General features: G+C 40.0%; 2 protein-coding genes across 2 annotated transcripts in view; one reads left to right on the forward strand and one right to left on the reverse strand.

Moving 5' to 3' along the window:
* Window positions 1-14,126, reverse strand: part of sbf2 (SET binding factor 2) — a 109,740-nt gene extending 95,614 nt beyond the window's left edge. Inside the window, 1 exon segment of the mRNA XM_074617080.1 lies at window positions 13,959-14,126. Within this exon segment, the coding sequence (XP_074473181.1) occupies window positions 13,959-14,013 (55 nt within the window). The 5' untranslated portion in view covers window positions 14,014-14,126.
* A 4,811-nt stretch (window positions 14,127-18,937) lies between these two features.
* On the forward strand, window positions 18,938-21,484 carry adma (adrenomedullin a). The gene is made up of 4 exons (XM_074617093.1): window positions 18,938-19,094; window positions 19,699-19,801; window positions 19,943-20,068; window positions 20,236-21,484. The coding sequence occupies exons 2-4, from the start codon at window positions 19,707-19,709 to the stop codon at window positions 20,537-20,539; spliced, it is 525 nt and encodes a 174-aa protein (XP_074473194.1). The 5' UTR covers window positions 18,938-19,094; window positions 19,699-19,706; the 3' UTR covers window positions 20,540-21,484.
* The last annotated feature ends 655 nt before the right edge of the window (window positions 21,485-22,139 follow it).

Genomic DNA, 22,139 nt, shown 5'->3' on the forward strand with positions numbered 1-22,139 from the left:
TCAGGACATCATATGGCTGGGTCTTGCAAAACTCTGAAATCTAAATTGGACGTAATAATTCACGTCAACATGAGTGCAAACACAACGCAATATGTATTTAGGAGTTGATATATGACGGCAACATTCTTATTTAGCAATCTGGAAAGCTAATAAATGAAAAGTTGATCTAATTTAAGAAAACAAATCCCTCATTTCACATGCCAAAAACAGCCTTTTAAGATCGATTTCACAATATGCTCTTTGTCACGCTGCGTTGTCTGACCCCATGACTTCATCTCAACGTTATTCTAAACTCTTAGTCACTCTTTGACAGCTAGGACACAATTTCTATTCATCAGCCAAGGGAAAAAGTTCCTAGCAAGAGAGTACGAGACAGAAATTGAATACATGTGGCCCATTTTCTTGGAATTAATTTAATAATTTGGACAAAATAGATATATACGGGGATGTTGTTTATGCCAAGCACAAATTCTCAATTCAAAGCATTCTGGCTGAATACTACCTTTGTTGAAGAGTCACATATGCTACAGATAGGGTCAGCTTTTTAGGATCCGGATCATCTGTTTATATCAAACAACGCCCTTAAAAATATTTGGAGTTCACATGGATTTTACCATCTGCAAAAGAGCTAACCAGTTAGTGCCGAGCTAAACAGCATTTGGGATTTACTCCCATCCAAAAAGTTAAAACCTAGAATGACACGTTTTGACATAAGCTCTGGCTAGCCCTAAAACCAATGTCAGAGAAATCATAACCAACATAGTCATAAGCTTCTTGTGCCTTTTAAACATCATTTGTATCCTACAACTCTGGCTCAAAACTATAAAAACTTCTCCAATAAAAAAGGCATGCAGAGACACCGCTGGACGTAAGAATATTCTATATCGGGGCAGAGTGTGAGGACACAGTGGACCGCAGTGTAGCGTTAGTACGTTGTCTAGCTGGCACAATATGATAATATATTGATTCTTTGGACAACGATACGATATTTGCTGACATCACTAAGTCTGCTACGATATGATTTCAATTTGATTCAATTCAATTCAGGGGCCTGCGATCGATATGAAACAATATCATATGCCTATTTTACACCATCAGTTACATTTATATCAACTCACAAAAAAATATAAAATAAAATATGATTTGACAACTCTATTACTGGGCTCTTCCAGACATTTAAATAAAAAATGATCTATTTTTTTAAATAAAAAGAATAAAAATAGACCTCCTGTTGTTCACTATAAAGTGCCACATTTATCATGTTTAAATGCAAATATTTTTTTTTTATCAGTTAAGAATTTCAAATTAAGGGCGTATCAATGATATGTATTGATGTTTTCAGTTTGCATTTGATACATTGGATCATTACGGGGAAGTCTCTCGTGGCCATTTACAGTTCAAATCACTTCCTAAAAGATTTTGGCATCTTCTATCCAGACAACTGTCATTATATTTTAATGTCAAAAAGATGGTGGTGTTAGATCCATTTTACCGTTCAGTGCATTTCAGCAGCCCCATCTCAACACGGGCAAATGCCATGACTCAGAAAACTACTTAGCAGATGAAGCCCCTGTTTCACTCTTTGGCCAAGAGGAGATATTCTGCACATGGACGACGAATTGCTTAAAAAAACAGGACAATAAAGTGCTCCACATCATCGTAATGACATGAGGTCCTCAGTGGTCGGCTGCAGCCCTCCTGCACAAAGTGCCTCAAGCCTGCTGTCAACAACTCCTTGAAACCTAGACCTCTGTCGAAGAGAGAAACAAATTAATCACAATGAGGCTCTTGGGCTTAAGTGGGGATTGGTCTTGGTTTGGGGGAGTGTGTGTTTGTTTGTTTAAACAGATGGGAGCTGGATGATGGTTATACTTTTGCCTTTGTTCACCTGTAGAGGCGAGCAGAGCGTGTCCAGACAGACTGGTGCTAGTAGAACAACAGTCTGTCTGACCGCTGCGCGTCTTCAGGACTTTACAGCTCCTCTAATTGAAATCATATGCTCCGAGTACTCCAAGTTCAAATCTTCTACCACGGATGAAAATAAATGACAGAATTCTTCACATTCCACGAGGCTGCACTCGTATTAAAACAAACCGCGCTTTCAAATACTACCCCCCTGATAACTATAAAGAATCCCATCAGTGGGGATAATAGAAGCCAGGCCTGAAAAGAAACATGCTAATTTGAACATCCGCTAGCGAAATGGGAGATGGGGGGGATTTAGCCCAAAATCAAGTTTATTTATTTCTTTGTTTTTTGGCAGAAGCTATTCAAGCAACAACAACCTGTCCAAGCCCACAGCACGCGTGTGCATGTTTAAGAGCGTGGCTCATTTCCAGCTCAATGCAGAACAACCTGTCTGTGGTACAGCTGGGCGATGTAATTGTTATGTTTTTCAGCTTTCTGATGAAATACGATATATATGTATATATATATATATCTAGACAGGTTTTTTCCTGAAATGACTTCAGGGACGCATTTATTAGGAACAATAACTAAAGGATAACCAGCCTTTAATAAGTGCCGTTAGAGATTTGCACAGTCCAGTACAAACACTGGGCCTCTTTTATGAAACATTTGAAAGCACAGACCTCCTTTTACTTAGTGCGTACATAATTTTTTGTGAACTGTTGTGGGATTCATAAATGTTTTCTTATTACTAAAATGAGAAAACTAAATTTAACGGTGGTCGGAACAACTCTTAACTGATACCATGATAGCCACAAATTCTTACTTAACTAGATTTGTGGCCAGTTCTAGGTCACGAGACAGCTTATATCATACAACCGTTGGGAAATATGAGTCAGATAATAAATATTCCAGCTGCATTTAAACACTTTTTATCCGGTATTCATTCTTGTGAACGGGATACCACAGGAACGCCTTGAGGAAATGTCTTCAAATTTGGCACAAACGTCCACTTGGACTCAAGGATGACGGTTTGATTCTGGTGGACAAAGGTCAATGTGACCTCACAAAACACGTTTTTGTCCATAACTCAAAAATTCATATGCTAATTATGACAATTTCACACTAGGGATGTTAATAATTAACTGTTCAACCGTTAACCGACATTAAGAATTTTAACCAGTTAACGCTATCGGTTAAAAGGAATATTAATAATTAATTAAAAAGCTGAGCAAAACTAAAAAAAAAAAAAAAGGAGCGGCTTGTCACTTAAAGGGACTATTTGTAACTTTCAGAAATGCTTCTTAACAGCGACACCTGTGGCCGTGAAATCAACGAAAGTCAGCGTCGGGCTCGCGCTTGCTCGCTCTCAATATACCTGAACGAGCATCACTCAAAACAGTGAGGCGACACATGTCAGCTAAAAGCCCAATATCACTCTATATTTCAGCTGCTTGGCAGTAATGTTAGCTGACCAGACGAAGGTCTCTCCATGAACATGATTTAGATCTGATCCTAGTGTTGGCTTTTCCTGCCTAAGTGCAGGCTGAGGCAGCGGGGCTCTGCAGCTTGTCTCCCTGCTCTCTCCGCCCGCAGCCGGAGAGAGCAGAGGAGACACCGGCACCCGGTCGGTAACGAGAAGACAACGTAAATCTCTCCGTCACTTCACAAGACACGGAAAACCTCTGTTGGTCTGGAGGAGCTGCAGCAGTTATTTCTGCACAAACGTCCCCTGTGCATTCACTAGATATTCTCAGAGCTAAACTAACTCTTCTGCAGTGTGGAGTGAGCGCGCGTTCACGTCTAGAGGTGGAGCGAGCTGAGCTGTCTGAGTGAAGGCGAGCAGGCAGAGGAGGAGGGTACAGCGGCTACACGCGAACGCGCATATGTGACGACCTGCTACATTTATGCGCGTACAAAGTTACAAATAGTCCCTTTAAAAGGAGAAAAGCGTCCGGCTTCACCTTAACAGCCCACCTTAAGAGAGTCTGAGCTGGCGTTACAAGATACAGGAAGTCGGCTCGAGTCGAGCTGAGGAGTTGTACCATTTATTCAACGACAAATAAACTGTACACACACTGCTACACCTACGTTCATAGCAATAACGCTACCGACAAACCCACACTCACCGCCGCCACACACACACGGTTGTTTGACACTCGCTAAAGTTACGCCGGGCAGACACACAGCTGACAACCTGCTAAACTAAACTAAATGTGCGGTGGAGAATGAAGCCGCATGTCCGCGACACTACACGCAGCACCGTGGCTGCTACAATAACGCTCCCGGAGGGGTGAACTGGGAACTCAGTTGTCTGTTGTGCTCATACACTGCAGCTGGCGCACCGCCACATGCGATGCACTAATCTCATCGGTTAACGGTTAATAATCGGTTAACGAGGGTCGGTTATCGGTTCAATTTTTATTTCTAAATTAGCATCCCTTTTTCACACAAATGTCTGATAGGATAAAATAATGAATTGTTGACATTTTGCAACGACATGGATATAAACTGCAACTTGACTGGTTGGCTGATACCAACACAACACTGACTTATCAGTGTATCTCTACAAATTTCATAAGTTAATAACATAATAAATGTTTGGATATTTCATGAAAGTCTTTTGAAACATTTTACAGACATTCTGAGTTTAACGTTCTGTCTCAGCATCACCACTGGGACTTGAGCCATTACTGCAAGTCAAGTCAGCACACACAGACAAATATCTGACTTCAGCTACTTTGAAAGATTGAATGAACCTAATAATGTATTACTGAGTTGTGTGATTTAGCATAGTCTCAACAAAAAAAGTGAAAACCCACAGAGGAAAAGTTGTTAGTCTTTCTTGATTGGAGCAGATGTTTCTCCTCTTGGAAAAAAAAAGCTCCATTCATCTTCCTGATTTATCTTCCTGCTGTTTCTGTTGATTAAATCAGCCAAATGCTTATTTTACCATGTATGGACAGGCCACCGGTGGAGTTGACGTAACACTCACGTCAGCCTCTAACCTGATTTTGGCCGAGTTGTGCACACAGGTGGACTGTTCTGGAAACAAGTAGGGATGCACAGATTGTGAAATTCTGGGCCTATACCGATGTTTAAAACAACAATTTGGCAATTTATTTTGTTTTTGCTGTTAATTATTCCCCTTCTGTGACAGGGAAATAAAGACTGAGCTGTTTTAAAGTCATCCAGCATTTCATTACACTGTCTTTGAATGAGCACACATTTATTAATACAAATTTATGAAACAACCTTTGATATAACCATCTTTCACATGAATATACTTTACTGTATATATAGATATAGATATATCTATATCTATATATATCCACACGTATGCATGGCACTCGCCGTCATGCCAAAGTGATGTCCATTCAGTGGCTTCTTCTCTGACTCAGCAGCTGCTTACTGTTGTCCGAGATCGTCCGCAAATAACCAACACAAAATTTAGCCGGCACAAAATTGATGCAACACAACAGATAAACTTCAGCCACTGCCATCAACAAATAATATCTTCTTTGCAGATAGGCTGAAGGCAGTCCAAGTGAATATCGGCCGATACCGATGTTCGGCTGATAAATCGGTGCATCCCTAGAAATAAGTTCACAGATATAGCTTATTCACTTTCCTCCACTGCAATATCGATACCCCAGATTAAAGGGGAAATCCAACTAAAGACAGAATTTACATTAACCTATTTCAGAAAATTTAAGAGATCGAGGACGTCTTCACAACCACTGACACTGACTTAATGACCGGCTCTTTGTGATCAAATCAGTTTTTGACATATTACATCCAAATGAGTTGAATGTAGAGCTTCCAGCTGTGCTTCAGACAATTTGGCTACATCAGGAAACTAAACTGTTGTGGTTGTTCTGTGTGGGTGATATGCAAAGGAAGGTTTGCATGGCAAAAGGGTATCAGAGATTAGCAAACTAATGATGTCATGAATATCAAATTCTGGAAGCTTTCCAGCCTTTAAAGACAGCTGCAGGGCAGGAAGTATGTAAAAAGACAGACACTGCCTTGAGGTCATGCCCAGGTTGAAATGTTGGGAGAAAAGAAAAACTTATCAGCCAGGAGACAAGCTTAAAAAAATTAAAATAACACATACACACAACCCATTTTGACATTCCACAGACTTGTGGTTTTCCTCGATCAACTTCAATATCTTTAAACAAACTTATCAATCATCTTTTCATCACTTGCTCTTTCCCGCAGCTCAAGAAAAATGAAAGCAGCGCCATCATCACACATCAGTCAGTCAGTCAGTCAATCAGTGGGTCGAAACCTTCCTTCCCAGTTGCAACTGTGCATATGGTGGCTTACAGTTCTTCCAAAAAATTATGCTATTCAGTATACAGCCCCTGGTTACATCTGTTGGTATACTTACAGTATATGAATTCTCTTCAGACTAGTCTGAGTTCAGAACAATGTCTGTATTCAACACATCCAGACGGAGGTCATTTTAAGTTCAACTCTTTATTAGCTTTAAAGATATAGATATTGCCGTCATTAAGTCTCATCAGATTAAGGAAATGGTTTCACAGTTGTTTTACAGTGTTCAGTTTTTTTTCCAACTATAGTCCACCAACCTATTCCATCTGTCACATTTCATTTCCTCTTAAAATGTCATGCTGCTGAAATGTTTCCTGACATGAACTTTACATAATTTGAATAACCACAGAAATCCCAAAGCTCTGATAGTATAACGCCTTATCAACAGACTGAGAGTAGTGTAACGGTAGCCAGTGGAGTTTCCCTACATATCAGTTTTAAACTCTACAACAGAGAGGAAGGAACTACTCCATTGTGGTCAGGATGCCTTTCACCACAAAGTCTGAATCCAAACGAGAAGCTGCCAAATGTGGAGTTCAAAAGAAAACAATCAATGGAGGCAGAAAATCCAAGATGTATAGGAGCGAAACAATTCCACATCTGCCAACTTACTCTCAGTAACAACATTAATGTGACACCTTTGTTAACCACAAGCAGCCTGTTGGTGCTGAAATAATACAAGGACTGACATTTGACATCAACGGCTGACTGACGGATGTATGAGAGCCTTTTTTCCCCTGATAAGTCATATCAGGGCCAAAAGGACAGATGGGAAAAAGTGCATGTGAATGGTTTTCAATAGAAAATCTTAACGGGCATGCAGAAGTTGTTATTATGTGATAGTCAGCATATTGAAGTATTGGCAACAGTTATGCTTATAATCATTTAATTCTTTGTGACACAAAGAACATAAATATTAGGGCTGTCAAAGTTAACGCAATAATAACGCCTTAATGCAAATGTATTTTAACTGCACAAATTTCTTTAACGCATTAACACCACTTGCAATTTTTAGGTTGTAGCGGGCTCAGTATAAAAGCTAGAGTGAAGATACTGGTATCATATGAAACTAGGAAATCTAAAGAATCCACTGGTACCAATCATGTCATACTAAATAACTATTAAATAGCTAAATAACGCTACAAACTTACGCACATTTTTGGCGAGGAAAAACTGACATGGCCGTTTTCAAAGGGGTTCCTTGACCTCTGACCTCAAGATATGTGAATGAAAATGGGTTCTATGGGTACCCACGAGTCTCCCCTTTACAGACATGCCCACTTTATGATAATCACATGCAGTATGGGGAAAGTCATAGTCAAGTCAGCACACTGACACACTGACGGTTGTTGTTGTTGTTGTTGTTGGGCTTGAGTTTGCCATGTTATGATTTGAGCATATAGTTTTTATGCTAAATGCAGTACCTGTGAGGGTTTCTGGACAATATTTGTCATTGTTTTGTGTAGTTAATTGATTTCCAGTAATAAATATATACATACATTTGCATAAAGCAGCATATTTGTCCACTCCCATGTTGATAAGAGTATTAAATACTTGTCAAATCTCCCTTTAAGATACATTTTGAACAGATAGAAAATGTGCGATTAATTTGCGATTAATTGTGATTAACTATGGACAATCATGCAATTAATCGCGATTAAATATTTCAATCGCTTGACAGCCCTAATAAATATTTTTTAATATTTAAATGAATGAATCTGAAAACTTTTCGCGGACCCCCCTGGGAGAGAGACACGGACCCCACTTTGAGAATCACCGTAAGCAAGTAATGCCAGATTAAATATAGAGCAGATGATAAAAACATCTACAATGCTGTGTGAGTTATCGCTCGAAAGTACAGCTATTAATCTTATTCCATAAGTACTGAGCCACCAACAAACCAACATGTGTTGATGTTACTGCTGATAAAACAAAACAGACTACACAACTTGAATAACTAACGATTTAGAAAACCAACCACAACACATGGCAGCACTTCAAGATCTGGCATCTAAACCATGAAGTCAACATCTCCAGCTGTTGGAAGGGACACTCTTTAAAGTCAGGGTATGCAATCAATATTTACTTTATGGCAATATTTAGCCAAAGTTAGTACTTCGTTAAGTTAACAGATGGCATTTAGCCATCATCTTAGCATAAATAAACATCTGTCAAATATAATCCAGGACTGATTGTCAGGAGTTAATACTTTGTTGATCCTTGTTTACGCAACATATTTTTAGACAAAGGCTCAGCGAGTTTGTAAACACAAAAGTGCAGCCTCTTGATACAGGTCCAAAGCAACTTCCCAAACGACATTCTGATCGTGTGAAAACTTTCTGGCTTATAAATCAAGTTTTAGTAATAAGAAATGTGTTGTTTTACTAAAACTGAACAAATTAATAAGCATATTCTGGAATTTATGGTAAAAAAAAGAAGAAGTTAACAACCCCGGATTTCATTTCATGATGCAACATGAAAAAAGCAATGCTGCAAGAAAAAGCACAAAATTCCATGCAGTCAGTAACATGCAGCTGTGCAGGCGTTTCCCTGAAATGAGGAGACCATTGTTAAGCTCAGAAGCAAGCCCAATGCCAGCAAATGTGTGATCGAGTCAAACAGCACTTGAAAATAATCAAAAGGTTCCGGTAAACGAAACTACGAACCCCAACTGGTGTAGACCAACACAAGCTTGAAAATAGCCAAGAATGAAAGGCAAGAAACGGTCTAATGACGGAGTTACGACGTGTGCCACTTTAGGGAAACAACCATCAAGACAAACCACAGAAACACCGACATGCGCTATTTCCATAGCATTTCCAACAAGATGCAATAAGTAAACAAAAATAAAGACAAAAACATGAACCTCCCAGAGATTCAAACGCTGGTTTTGTTCTTCTATTTTTTTTTTTTTTTGCCAAAGCACTTTCTTTGTGGGTGTGCCAAGAGAGCCAGCACAAAAACAAACACTCTTTGAGAAGTTGTAACAGAAAGTCAATTCATGGGCAGGGTTCGACATTAACCATGGCCCTATGGCCCGCGGCCACAAAAAGTTACTCTCCGGCCGCCACAGATCCGATGTAGGTGGCCCCCTGTGGCCACCAAGTTATATCAGGTCTCTCTTGACAATGAGAAAATAAAATGAGAAATAAAACCCATTTAGTTCATTTTCGTGTATCAGCGCCATATTATCAATACATAGTCGGACGACAGACGCTACAAACTGAAAACTGAAAGTGTCTGCTCCGCATGGTCTCCGTATAAGTCGAGCATACAGGCCAGACACACAGCCATCTAACGTTAAAGATCAAAGTAAGCACTCTACATATATTGAACGTCATCTTTTCTTGTAACATGTCCAGTGTAATCGGTAACACCAGTATTGTCACTCCTCACTTTAATTTTCTAAAGAAAATGAATCCCCGGGTCTCTCCCCTCTGTGTGAAGTGTAAAAAAGAAGTAGGAACTTCCCATCATTGTATCTGGCAATGTCCCTTGATAACCAGATACTGGAAATGTATTGCCGAGCTTGTTTCTCCTGAATGTACCTACGGGGGAGTTTTCTTTATCCGGTGAGACAGCTGACTTTATTGGTTAAACTTCTGCTTCTCGTGAGGCGATGCATTCTGATCAAGGAGAAACCTCCCTCAGTCACACAATGGTACAGAGAATTATTGATTGTTTTCCTATGGAACACCTAAGCGCTACATTAAAGGATAACGTCAATCTATTTTATAATATTTGGCAACCCTTCCTTGATTATCTTCCTGCTGATCTTGTTGTCCAACTGCAGAAAGGACGCCCGCGCTTTGTGTTCACAAATAAGACACTGTTTTTCCTTTCCTCTGACATGGTTCTAATGTAAACAAAAATGTATATATTGTAATTAATATGTATAACTAATTTATTTATTCTTGCTCTTACAGTAGCTATATCTGTACAATCTGGTTCTTTGTTTGGTTGTAGGTTTTGGAGGATAAAACCTAGCATGGAGTCATTCTTAACTACATCTATTACAATCATGCTTGAAAGGCATTTATATTTTTATTTTATCTGATGAAGAAATCACTCCACATCTAAAGCTTGCACACTTGCATCCCTACAGATATACACAGCCAAAAGATATCCGCAGATGGAAACATTTTGCTCTCGATCATTTGGAAGTATGATTTTTGTTATTTTGCTGGAGTGTGCAATGTTACATAAGACCTTCCCCGAGTCCAGAACAGAAAATCCAGACCATAAAGTCACATAAAGTAGAGATTGGGCATTGCGTCTGTGAAACACACTCCAAAAGCAGTTTGATTCAATTAAGATTGACGATATCCATCCAATAAGCTGTCTGAGAAAAGCAGCTGGGCAAATTCCTCTTTTTAACTTGGCAAATTACAATTTATGGCAAACAGCACACCAGACAGTATATAACCCCTTGCCAATGAAGAGAAACGGCGTCCTACTGCAAAAGGAAAATACAGAATAGAGTGCAGGTTCAATACAGCCTGCATCCATCTAAACCGAGCGAGCGTTTTCACATTCCGACATTATTCATGAAAATAATTCCAGGGTTTGTGGCTCATGGCATTGGCCCCCAGGGAAGCAAACTCCTGCAGATTCCTAATGGAGGAATCTGCGTCTCAGGTCATGTTCTCTTTTATCATACTCTACCGCATATTCATTTTCACACATGTGACGCACGAAACTGCGCACTGCCATAACAATAAACTATAGAATCGCTTCTTCTTCGTTTGTTTTATGTCACCTCGGTCTGTTAACCAAAGCACAATGATTTGACCATTAGTTATGCGTCTCTCAATAAATGTTTCTAAATAGGTCACCAGTCTCACAATGAAAATATCACAAGTGTTATGCTGGAGACACATGCAGTACTCTGGATTTATATTCATTCTCAAGGGGCAAAAGATCAATATAAGAAAATCAATGAAACCGGGTCGTGCAAGTGCAAGGTCATAAACAGAATTTAAAGAGGAATTTTACTACACAGTACTTTATAATGTTTCCTTGCTATACTTTATACCTTTTAGTAAACATCTTTGCTATACAGTATTGCAACTTCTAACCCACTTTCCTGTATTCCTACCTTCACACCACCCTGTGTCACCCAGAGAGAAGCTTCATCACTACTAATACTGCACAGCGTTACTTCTAGGGATGCACCGATCCGACATTTTCAGTCCCGATAGCGACACCTGGGCTTTGGGTATCGGTCGATCCCATGTACCGATCCAATACCAGTGTTTAATTAATAAGCTGTATGCCACTGGGATCATTCTGTTATGTGTAAAGCAACATCAGGCTTGTCTTAACTTTGTGAAACAAAATGTAACAAATAAATACATAGATATAAATTTACTGAACTGTTAATTTATTATCTTCAAAATTAACAGGAAAGTGTAAGCCTTTGTAATTCTGCAACAAATTGGTCAATTTCAACAGGAATTCAAATTCCAGTATATTAAATATAGTATATATACACAGAATTGAATTGAATAGATCGGCCCCATTGTCACCGATACTCGATCCAGCTATTTGACTCAGTATCGGCCCGATATCCGATCCAGTATCGGTGCATCCCTAATTACTTCTACACACCAGGTTTGTCCTACTTTAAAAGCAATGCTTTCTGTTTATTGCAAATGTTATTATTTTACGTTAACAACACTCCTGTGTCAACAATTAAAATTGGAGTTTATTCAAATGTATAGATTCTGAATCTACAGGGACTCATTTACTTTTTACAGTGTAATTCTGATTCACTGCAAATTGGAAACGAGCCTATTCCTCAACAGATTGCATGCCTGGCGTTATTTCCAGCTGATCCATCCATAGTAATCTAACAGTGAAAAATGGGTCAGTGGAGCAAAAGCCAGCTCAGCGCAGGAGGCTGGGTGATGACCCAGGTGGGGATCCTTGGTTTGCATTAACGGGCAAGGTGGGCAGGAAGAATCTGTTGTCTAGACAACCTACTGCATGTTACTGTGAGCAGACTGGTTTGTATAAGCCAGCTTCACTGGGCACAGGCCAGTTAGAGAAATAAACAGTCGTCATTTTATTTTCCTCTTTCATTTACCAATTCTGAGAAAACCACTCAAACCAGGGCATCTCTGCAGGGCTCTAACCCAAACCAGCAATTGATACGCTACATTACATTCAGCAAAACATAATAAAATCAGACAAATACAATTCAATCAGAAATGGTGTCCTGCAGAGAGGCTTATATGTGGATGAGACATAAGCCTGCCGCAGCGCCCTAATCAACCACAATCTGACATGACAGACTTTTATGGCTTGCTCTCGCCACAATTAACTTCATCATCATAATCAGCGGCGGCCAGCGGAGAATAAACTAGACTCAGGGTCCCTGTGTGTCTTCTTGTGGTGAGAGTGACTGAATGCGAATACATTCAGACTCTTCTGGTGACGCCAGGAACATTTTGTCCTTTGGAGCACAAGAAATTCATTTGTCAGTTGGCACTTGGGATGCACAGAGCTGATGAAAGACACTGTTTACCTATTATGCATAGCAAGCTATGGTGACTAAGAGGATTCAGCTGCTCTGGCCCCCTCTTTGACACACATGGCGCTGGATGGACGCCACCGAAAGAGGCTAGGAACTTTAATTTGTTCCCTCATGGCAGATCAAGTGAATATTTTTTACTTTCTCCAGGCTGCTCGCCTAAGCAACGGTTATTATTGTGTCCTTACGAGTGGATGAGTGGCAATAAATTGCAGAAGTGAGGTATTTACAAAATGCCATGTATCATTTGGGAACATGTGAGAACTCAACATCTGTGCAGTGCCAAAAGGTTTTTCATCTTACTTATCCATTTATCCAGTAAATGCTAAGAAATGTGTGCAAATCCTTGGATGAGAAGAATGTGAGGCTTGGACCTGAGGCATAAACATGTGAGTGAGAGGAAGCATGGGGATCCCAGTGCAGACCAACAGTGGTGAGAGGAGGAGGAGGAAGAGGAAGAGGAGGGAAGAGGATCTGGATTAGCACAAGAAGGACTGCCTTTCCTTTCCTCACAGCAGCAGCTGGATAACGTTACGCCCATCAGGAGAAAAGTTGAGCAGTTTCCGGCAAAAACAAATATAACACAACAAATCATTGACAAGTGCGGCTGCAGAGGGTAAAAATAGACCCAGAACAGAGCTTGCAGGACGGGGCAAGCAGCAGCAAGACCACCGCTGACGACACTAACATACAAAGCATGGATGCAAACACTAGTGGCTACCAATACTGACCTTGTGTCAGCAAAACAACATATGCCTTAAGGAGTCACACATATCTGGTTTTACTATATGATCTTCCTCGGTGATTATTAAGCCAGTTTGTGCCATTAGTTGGCAGTGAAACCCTGACAGGAGCCTGATCAACAGAGACAGGATGTGACACATTTTGAATCCCATGAAAAGTTTCGATTCATCCAAGTCAAACATCGCAACCTGCGGTGCGTAAAGATCTACTGGTGATGTGCCATCAGACGGGTGATAGATCTATAAACACATCCCCGCCGGGTGGTAGTCACTATCTGGAGGGTTTATGGGGGTAAAAAGGAGGTGTTTTCCAGTCTCGCCTGGTTAGCTGTGTGGCTAAAAGCTAAGCGCAAAGCTATCTAGCATCAACATCATCACACTGACTGACGGCCTGGACACAAACCTACAGCCCTCAGCGGGTCAAAACTTACCAGCCTTCTCATGATCGTATCCCACGACAATAAAATAGTCAGCAAATCTAGCCATGTCTGCTGCTTTTCCCGATGTATACCAACACAATTCAGCATTTTTCCTGCTTCCAGAGCACAGCCATGTTTGACAGAAGGAGTGTCAGTGCGCTTGCGTGCAGGAGCCTGGAGACACATCCATGGGCGTGGGCCCTGGAGTTTACAAACACACCACTGTGTCTCAACACAGGCTCTTTTAGGCGAGAAACTTTGGGGTCCCCACTTGTTTTTATATCAGGGGCAGCCACCACTCCAGGATAATACTGTATTTTACTGTAACTGTAGGGAATGTATTGATAATAACAGGGAGAGCATGTAATCACTGCCTGGGTAATGCAATAGAAGAGGTATTACAACATTTCTGGCATTCTTGCAAGTGCATGAACAAAAAAAAAAATCAGAAAGTGTCTGGTATCTTCTGATGTTTAGACCTTGTTTCACCTTCTACATAGTAATTAGCCTTTATTTCCCGTTAAAATGTTAATCTGAATTACACTTCACATGGTCAGAGCATGTTTTGTTTTCTTAAAGTGTGACTGACTGTTATGGCGGTCCCTGGGAGTTACATTTGGTAAAAGAGCTGCCCCCAAAGTATCGTCAAGAATGACTGAAAAACACTCACAGAGATGGTAGATACATGTAAGAAATAAATATAGGGAACTTTGACTTTGAGTAATGTAGAAAATTTGCATCAGTTTTATATTCAGCAGGTTAAAGAAGACATATCATGCTAATTTTTAGCTTCATACTTGTATTTTGGGTTTCTACTAGAACATGTTTACATGCTTTAATGTTAAAAAACAAAACACTTTGCTTTTCTCATACCGGCCGTGCTGCAGCACCTCTTCACCCTGTCTGAAACGCTCTGTTTGAGCTCATGCCTCCCCCCCCCCCGCCCTCCTGAAAAGCCCTCTCTTATTTTTGTATTATTATTGTTTTCTTTTTTGTTTTGTGTGTTTTTTGTTTTCTTTTTTTAATTCTATTCTTTCTTTTTATCATTATTATTATTATTATTATTATTATTTATTTTCTTAATTTTATTTCAATTTTGAATGTTGAAGTTGTTTTCTCTTGTGTACTTAATGAGTTCATCTATAAGCTCAACTACTTAAAAAAATGGTTTATAAACTATTGTAATTACGAACTGTAAATTGTATATATGAAAACAACCTCGAAAAAAGGGAAAAAAAGAAAGTTTAAAAAAGAAAGAAAAAGAAAAGCCCAGTCTGCTCTGATTGGTCAGCTGATCCACTCTGTTGTGATTGGTCAACCGAACCAAACTCTTCGGACTCCACTCCAGCTCCGCTCTAACTAGCTTTGTTTGAGGGCGTGCCACAATATCTGTTATGCAAATGTTTTACTTGGTGACCTCACCACTTTACAGAAGAAAAGGCAGGACTTCAATCAAGGCGTTTCAGGCACTTCAGGCACTTCAGGCACTTCAGGAGTAGTGTTTCTGTGGGGGAGAGTAACTCCCTTTGGCGTGGACTTTGGGCTTTATAACGTTGCAGACCTTTAACATACACAAAAAAAGATTTAACACACTAAAGGAAAAGGAAAAAGCACAAATGCCTAATAGGTCCCCTTTAAATAATAATACAGTACTTCTCTATACTAGCTACTCTCTTTTTGGATGGGATGTAGTGAGGGTGAGAGTGTAGGGACACTTCAGTATGGGAAATATTTGTCCACAACTTTAACTAAAATCAACCACCAGTCAAGTGTGCACCAGTACAAAAATACTAGTTATATTAAAATTGATACAAAAAACATTTCCTCATAATATGACAAAGCTGCTCATATTCCAACATTAAAATGATCATCAGAGGTTATTCCATGGACTCACATATTTGTGTGCGCTTTTATATCCAATTTCACTTAATGCTTCAATTTTGTGGTAAGTGCTACAAAAGAATTATTGCAGCTGTCACAGACAATATTTTGTGTTTTAAAGTTGCTATATTAGGCTGTTCATTGTTATGTTTTGACATACACTGTGTAGGGCATGATAAACTCATGTGGTTAGTGAATAAAAATATTGAATATTTATGAAACAGGAAAAGCTGTCACAAGGGAATAGCACATGGAAGTCAGTACTCTAGCTAATGTGTATAAGAGGAATGCAAAAACCACCATCACTGTCAACAATAGCAGGAACACTGCAAGCAATTTATCTAATTTGTTGTGTTCTTTGACTCTCTCGCTTTTTCTTTCTGTCCCACTTATTGTTTTCGTTTGATGGTAAAAGGAACATGAAGGCAGAGGTAGTCGAATAGTTGAACCGGAGCCAAACATGAAGAAACGCAGATCGGGTTTTTTCATTTATATTGTTTATAATGACACAAGAATGACGGGAAAGTCATGGGACCTCAAATACACACATTTCCAGGTGACAAACCTGGAACATCATGGCATTATAATGATTATGAATCATCTGTCAAATTTGTGCCTTTGGGGTTACCACCCTAATTTTCCTGGCACTAGTCGCTCGGGTTTCCTGCCACACATACCTGCTCATTCCAGTATAAGGTCGTACAAAAACTGTCAGTCATGCCACGACAGCAACTAAATGGAGGATAAGCAAACGATTTCTATATAAGGAGCCAAAAAGCAACAGCAGAATTTTGTTGTCGAGATTGCACAATCTCCTGTTGTAAACTACACTGAGGGGATTACTTATCTGACGGAGGCAATTATCATTACAAAGTGCTTACCAAACATTTGCTGGTTTACAGCACATGTGTTTGACATTTATGTATTCTTTGAGTTGGGTCGCGGGATATAAATACACTCAGGAAGGTTCTGTGTCAGGGACTAAAAACAATAAGATATGAATTATAGGACGCTGATATGCTAGAGTGGAATGTCAAGTGTTAAGTATTTCGAAAATTATGTTGAAAGGACCCAAGGGACCGTATTTCCCCCTTCTTCAGAACGGAAACAAAAATCAAAACTGAAAGCAATACTTCAAGCGACTCTACAAAAACTAATTGACCTCATACCTTGGGGAAATTTCTGCGGTGGAATTTCTACATTGACAAAACCAAATGGTTTTTCTATGGTATTTACAGCATTTCATACACTGACTGTAAAGGCGCATGATTTCAATCTTTTTGGCATCACATACATCACATACATACTGTATATGCTCATCTCAGACACAAACATAGACCTACACTAGCTGTTAGCGAGATGAAGGCTGTGATAAACAATGAGTTGTAAACTCCGTAATGTGTTATTTGTGATGGTACTTCCTGTGTATGTTCCCCCCCTCGGGACTTATTATACACATCTGCCTCATGGACCCCACTGACGGGGGTGTTGTTTTGAGCCTTACAGACTAATCATAAATAAAAATCAAAGACAGAAATATATTTCTTTAACACAAATGGACATAGTGTGGCAATGTAAAACTTGCTGCATACAGGTTTAGAGTGACTCGCTGTACTGACCATCCCATAGTCAAATAATGTGAGAGGTTGGGACATACAGGCAGACTTGATGGCACTCCCATTATCGCCTAATAGATTCTTGTGTATGCATTCCTGAGGCAAAAGTTAAGTAATATTACTTATAATTTATAACATGAACAAATCAGCAGAACTATTTAAATAAAAAATGTCTAAGCCAATATTGTTCATACGTCATAGATTGTTGTTCAAGTTCATTTTCTGCCCCTAGATTTATTTTTAGATAATTTGTAAAATTCCACTTCGCATTTATCCAAATATCAAAATAAAGGACATGGTGAGTCCCGAGTCAAATATTTGCCTTGTACAAACAAATACATTCAGTATATTGTGTTTACAGTTGGGCATACTCACTATATATAATCAGTTACTCAATGCTTGTCTTTTTCCAAATCTGATATTCATCATCCAGTGTGCTTTCAGAGCCGACATGGAACTTCACTGTGTTGGGGAGTGCCCTGAAACGCAGACTGTGGAAACATTCCTTAAAATTTTATTTTAGACAATTAGCCAATTGAACTGAAAGAAACGTTAACAAAAACTAGACCTTAACGTTCAAACATAACAAGGTGAATGACCTTTTCTTTTGTGATTATTTAGATTTCTAATACCCCCCCTATAGAAAGCAGTCGCCTGAGACAAACACATTGTACTCTTACTGGAACAGTGAGTGTAGTATGGGACTTACATAACTGATGACCATTGCTTTGTTACCATTATATACACATATTGGAATAAAACAAACATTTTATGAGAATTGTAAAACTTTGTTGATGCATAATTTACACTGAGCTGTGAAAAAGTTTTGACTTTGGGAAACAGTGACAACAGGATACAATGGCTGCACTGCACTTATTCTAAAACTATTTTCTTTGATCATTTTCATTTTTCATTCTTGATCTTTTCACTGTGTTGCGTTGTTGTACTAGCTCGATTCTCTGGTGACGGTGGCAGAGGAGAGAACCAAACAGAGGAGCTCGTTTAGCGGCAGGCTGCTGCTCCCCAAGTGCTCCACAGACAGACTCAGGAAATCCTTTGTCCCCCGAGCCATCAAACTGTACAACACCTCTCTAGGGAGGGGTGGGGGGGACAAAGGAGGACGGTATGCAGGACAGATAATAATGCACTATACTCACTTTTAACAGTCTCTTCTGCACTATATTCACTTTTTTTAATAGTAGTGTATCACAGCTGTTACTCTGCACTATATTCAGTTTTAACAGTTTTCTTCTTCATCTTGTATTTTTATATCTGGTGTATTTTTTTGTTCTTTATACTTTGCACTACTAACTTTTTTACTGCCTTTTTACTAACATGTTTTTGCACTTTTGCACTATGGAGCTGTGATGCTGGAAACTTGAATTTCCCTCGGGATTAATAAAGTTACTATCTTTCTATCTGAGCAGCAGCACTAGTGTACTGGAGGGGTGGGGGAAAAGGATGAGAGAGTGTGTCAGTCACTGAGCCCCTCCCACCTCCTGTATAAAGGCTCCCAGTCTGGTGTGGAGGAGCTATTAGCAGAGTGACACAGCTGCCTTACAGAACCAGTGGCAATTTCAAGAAACCTGTGGAGTACTCTTTTACAGCTGACTGAACTTTCTCATCCAACTGAATTATCACAGAATTACAGGTATGTGCACTCTCTTTTAACACAGATATTGCTGTGATTTGCTGTGCTACAAGCTGATGGCTCTATCCTTGCTTTTTTTGAGGTCAGGGCACAAGTGTAGAGACGAGGACAGGTTATCTGTCTGGTTATATAAGCAGTTCAGCTCTCAATGTGTGCGTCTGTGAAGGAATTGCCTTCAAGGTATAAAGCATCTGACACAGGCAGTACATCATACATCGTTTATTAGCTGCAATTGATTTTTCTATGTTTTTAATGAGGTGACTGAGTTAAATAGTTTTTGTTTGACTTTTGAGCTGAGTCTATTTTGGACCCCTCATTGGTAAACTGTCCTTCACGTTATTGGCCAGGGGCCCAAAGCATGGTTGTAGGTTTACTTAACCGAGCCAAATCTGACCTTAGCTTAACTTTTTAAATAAATGAATGATAAGTGCAAAATATAACTTGGCTTTTGGACTCTTGTGTAAGCAAGTACCAGTGTGGCACTACAGAAATACTGTAGGAGGGAGTTTTACATGCATTCAGGCACAATAGGAAATTCATGAAGTTGAATATCAATCTATAGCATAAATAAATAACTAACAAATGTTTTCTCTACTCTCCACAGGAGTCAAAATGCAATTGATCTTCCAGTCCTTCCTCTCTTGCTGCCTGCTGGCAACAGTAGCACACTGTGTGGAACTTGAAGTGAATCCAGAGTTGATAAAAAGGTGAGTTAACTGCAAAGTGATTCACTCAACAATCAATATGTTTCAATCTGATATAAGATGTGACAGTCTGTCAAGTCTTTGCCAGCTGTCTACTGAATTATCTACCTAAGACTAATGGACTATTTTTTCCTCCTCTCCCAGGCTAAGCATATGGCTGGCGAGCAGATTGAGACGGGATCTTGACAGTGTATCAGTAGAGAAGACAGCAGAGTCTGAGAACTTTGTCAGACCAGAAGATATCAGGGATACTTTGCTGCCACATTCCAGGTAAGACACTTACCATGCAATCCTGAAAGTCTACAAACTGTCTCCATTTGGCCATCATATCATTTTTTTGTCATCTAAATGTATTCTGATGTCATAAAAAAGGAATATTAAGCTCAGGACTGAACAACTTAGATTAATATTCTCTTCTCTCTCCCTCTGTTCTCCAGCACTGACATCAATGTCCGAGCCAAGAGGTCTAAAAACTCAGCCAACCAGTCAAGAAGACACGGTTGTTCGCTGGGCACCTGCACAGTGCACGACCTCGCACACCGTCTGCACCAGCTCAATAACAATCTTAACATCGGGAGCGCCCCTGTTGACAAGATCAGCCCGCAGGGATACGGCCGCAGGCGTCGATCTCTTCCAGCGCAGAGAGTCACACTGAGGCTAGAGCAGGGCAGGCTGAGGCCCGTGTGGAGCACAAATGATTCACAAGTTCACAAGCTCGAGGCTCTCCTCCGACGGACATGAGCGGGACTTCGCAAGAGGAGTTGGGAACAAAAGCGAGGGAGTTAGCGTTCTCTCTCTGTTCTAAAATTCTCTAAATGCCTTAGACTTCTGCCAAGTTTGTCCCGGCACATTTGAGAACTGAGTCAGAACAAGACTGGCTGCACTGAGCTTCTCTAAAGGCTGAGCCTCGCAGCTCAGCCATGTAGAGCGTGCAAACAATTGCAGCTGGCGTACAGACACTGGATGGCACAGCGTTGAGCGAACTACAGGTGCTGCTCTCTGCTTGGCAGAGGGAAAGGAAGAGTGCTAATACCTGGCAAAGTGGACACATCCTCTGGCTTTAAGAGGGAATTCTCTTCTATCATTCTGGGACTTTACACATTTCTTCCTCAAGGCCAGGACTTTGATAAGTGCTAACCTCTAAGGATTAAACCACCATGTTCCAAACTGTCAGTACTTGTCTGCACTTTTCCATTTGGACTTAAAACCGAATGAATCATCAGGAAAAGACATCTTCATCACAATGCCAAACAGGAAGATAGGCTACGGAGCTCCGAAGCTCTCAGTTTATATCAAGTTTTGGACACTGTATAAGGGAAAATGCCTTAGATTCTGTGAGATATGTGCAAGTCCACAATGGATTGAAATATACTTGAAATTGTTATTGTTTGTACAAAAACATGTGCAATCTATATTTGTTTTTATTGCAGGTATATGTATATACGAATTCCTTTATTTAAATATTATATAGAAATAACACTACAGTACTTATGCAGATAGAACTATTTTTGTACAGGAAGAAATATATATATGGGCATTGTAGCTATTTGTCATTATTCTTTTTGCAAACTGTGGTAATAGGATATGTGTTTTATACGTATATTATATATTTGTAAATGTGTTCTATTTTATTTGTGTCAAAGCAATAACATTGTTATTCAATAAACATTTTGCATACAAAATCTAGACCTTGTCCAGACCTCCTTTGCTTATAGCTCTTGTAAATTGAAAGTGGCACTCTATTGTCTGGAGTGCACGGTTACAGCAAGACACACAGCACCTGGTCTCTGTTAAATGATTACAGGGTCTCATTAGATACTCCCCTCCTCTCACTACATTCCCCTAATTATGACGACCCCCCCCTCAAAATAAGGGCAGACAGGGTGCCAGGCGCATTCCTGCTTGGTTCAGCTCATATTTGTTGGCTCACCCCACACCACAGAGCAGCCCTAAAGCCACCAGAGGAGGCTGAGGCTTTAGCTCCATCTGTGTTCAATGGTAGATGGTCAGGACACGAGAAGGCCAATGCGGGGGGTTCCGGTGTTACATTCCTGCGAGAGCATCACAAAAACTGCTCCAGCAAAGCACTGATCGTGACCTTCACATTCAAGCAGACCATTGAGACTGAACAGCACTGAGAAGCTGCAGATCTCTTTACATGACACATTATCACCCCTCCTTTCACATTGTAGACACATACATATATAGCAAATTTCTCTTTTGGCTGTATTACTTGTCTCTCTTTTTATTCACACCAGTCCCACAATGCACAAAGGGTACAACTGACACGTGCACTTGCCACATTGGAAAAGTAGTAGAGAAAATGTGGGGTGAACACGGC

The sequence above is a fragment of the Sebastes fasciatus genome, chromosome 2 (assembly GCF_043250625.1).
Source record: "Sebastes fasciatus isolate fSebFas1 chromosome 2, fSebFas1.pri, whole genome shotgun sequence".
NCBI lineage: Eukaryota > Metazoa > Chordata > Actinopteri > Perciformes > Sebastidae > Sebastes > Sebastes fasciatus.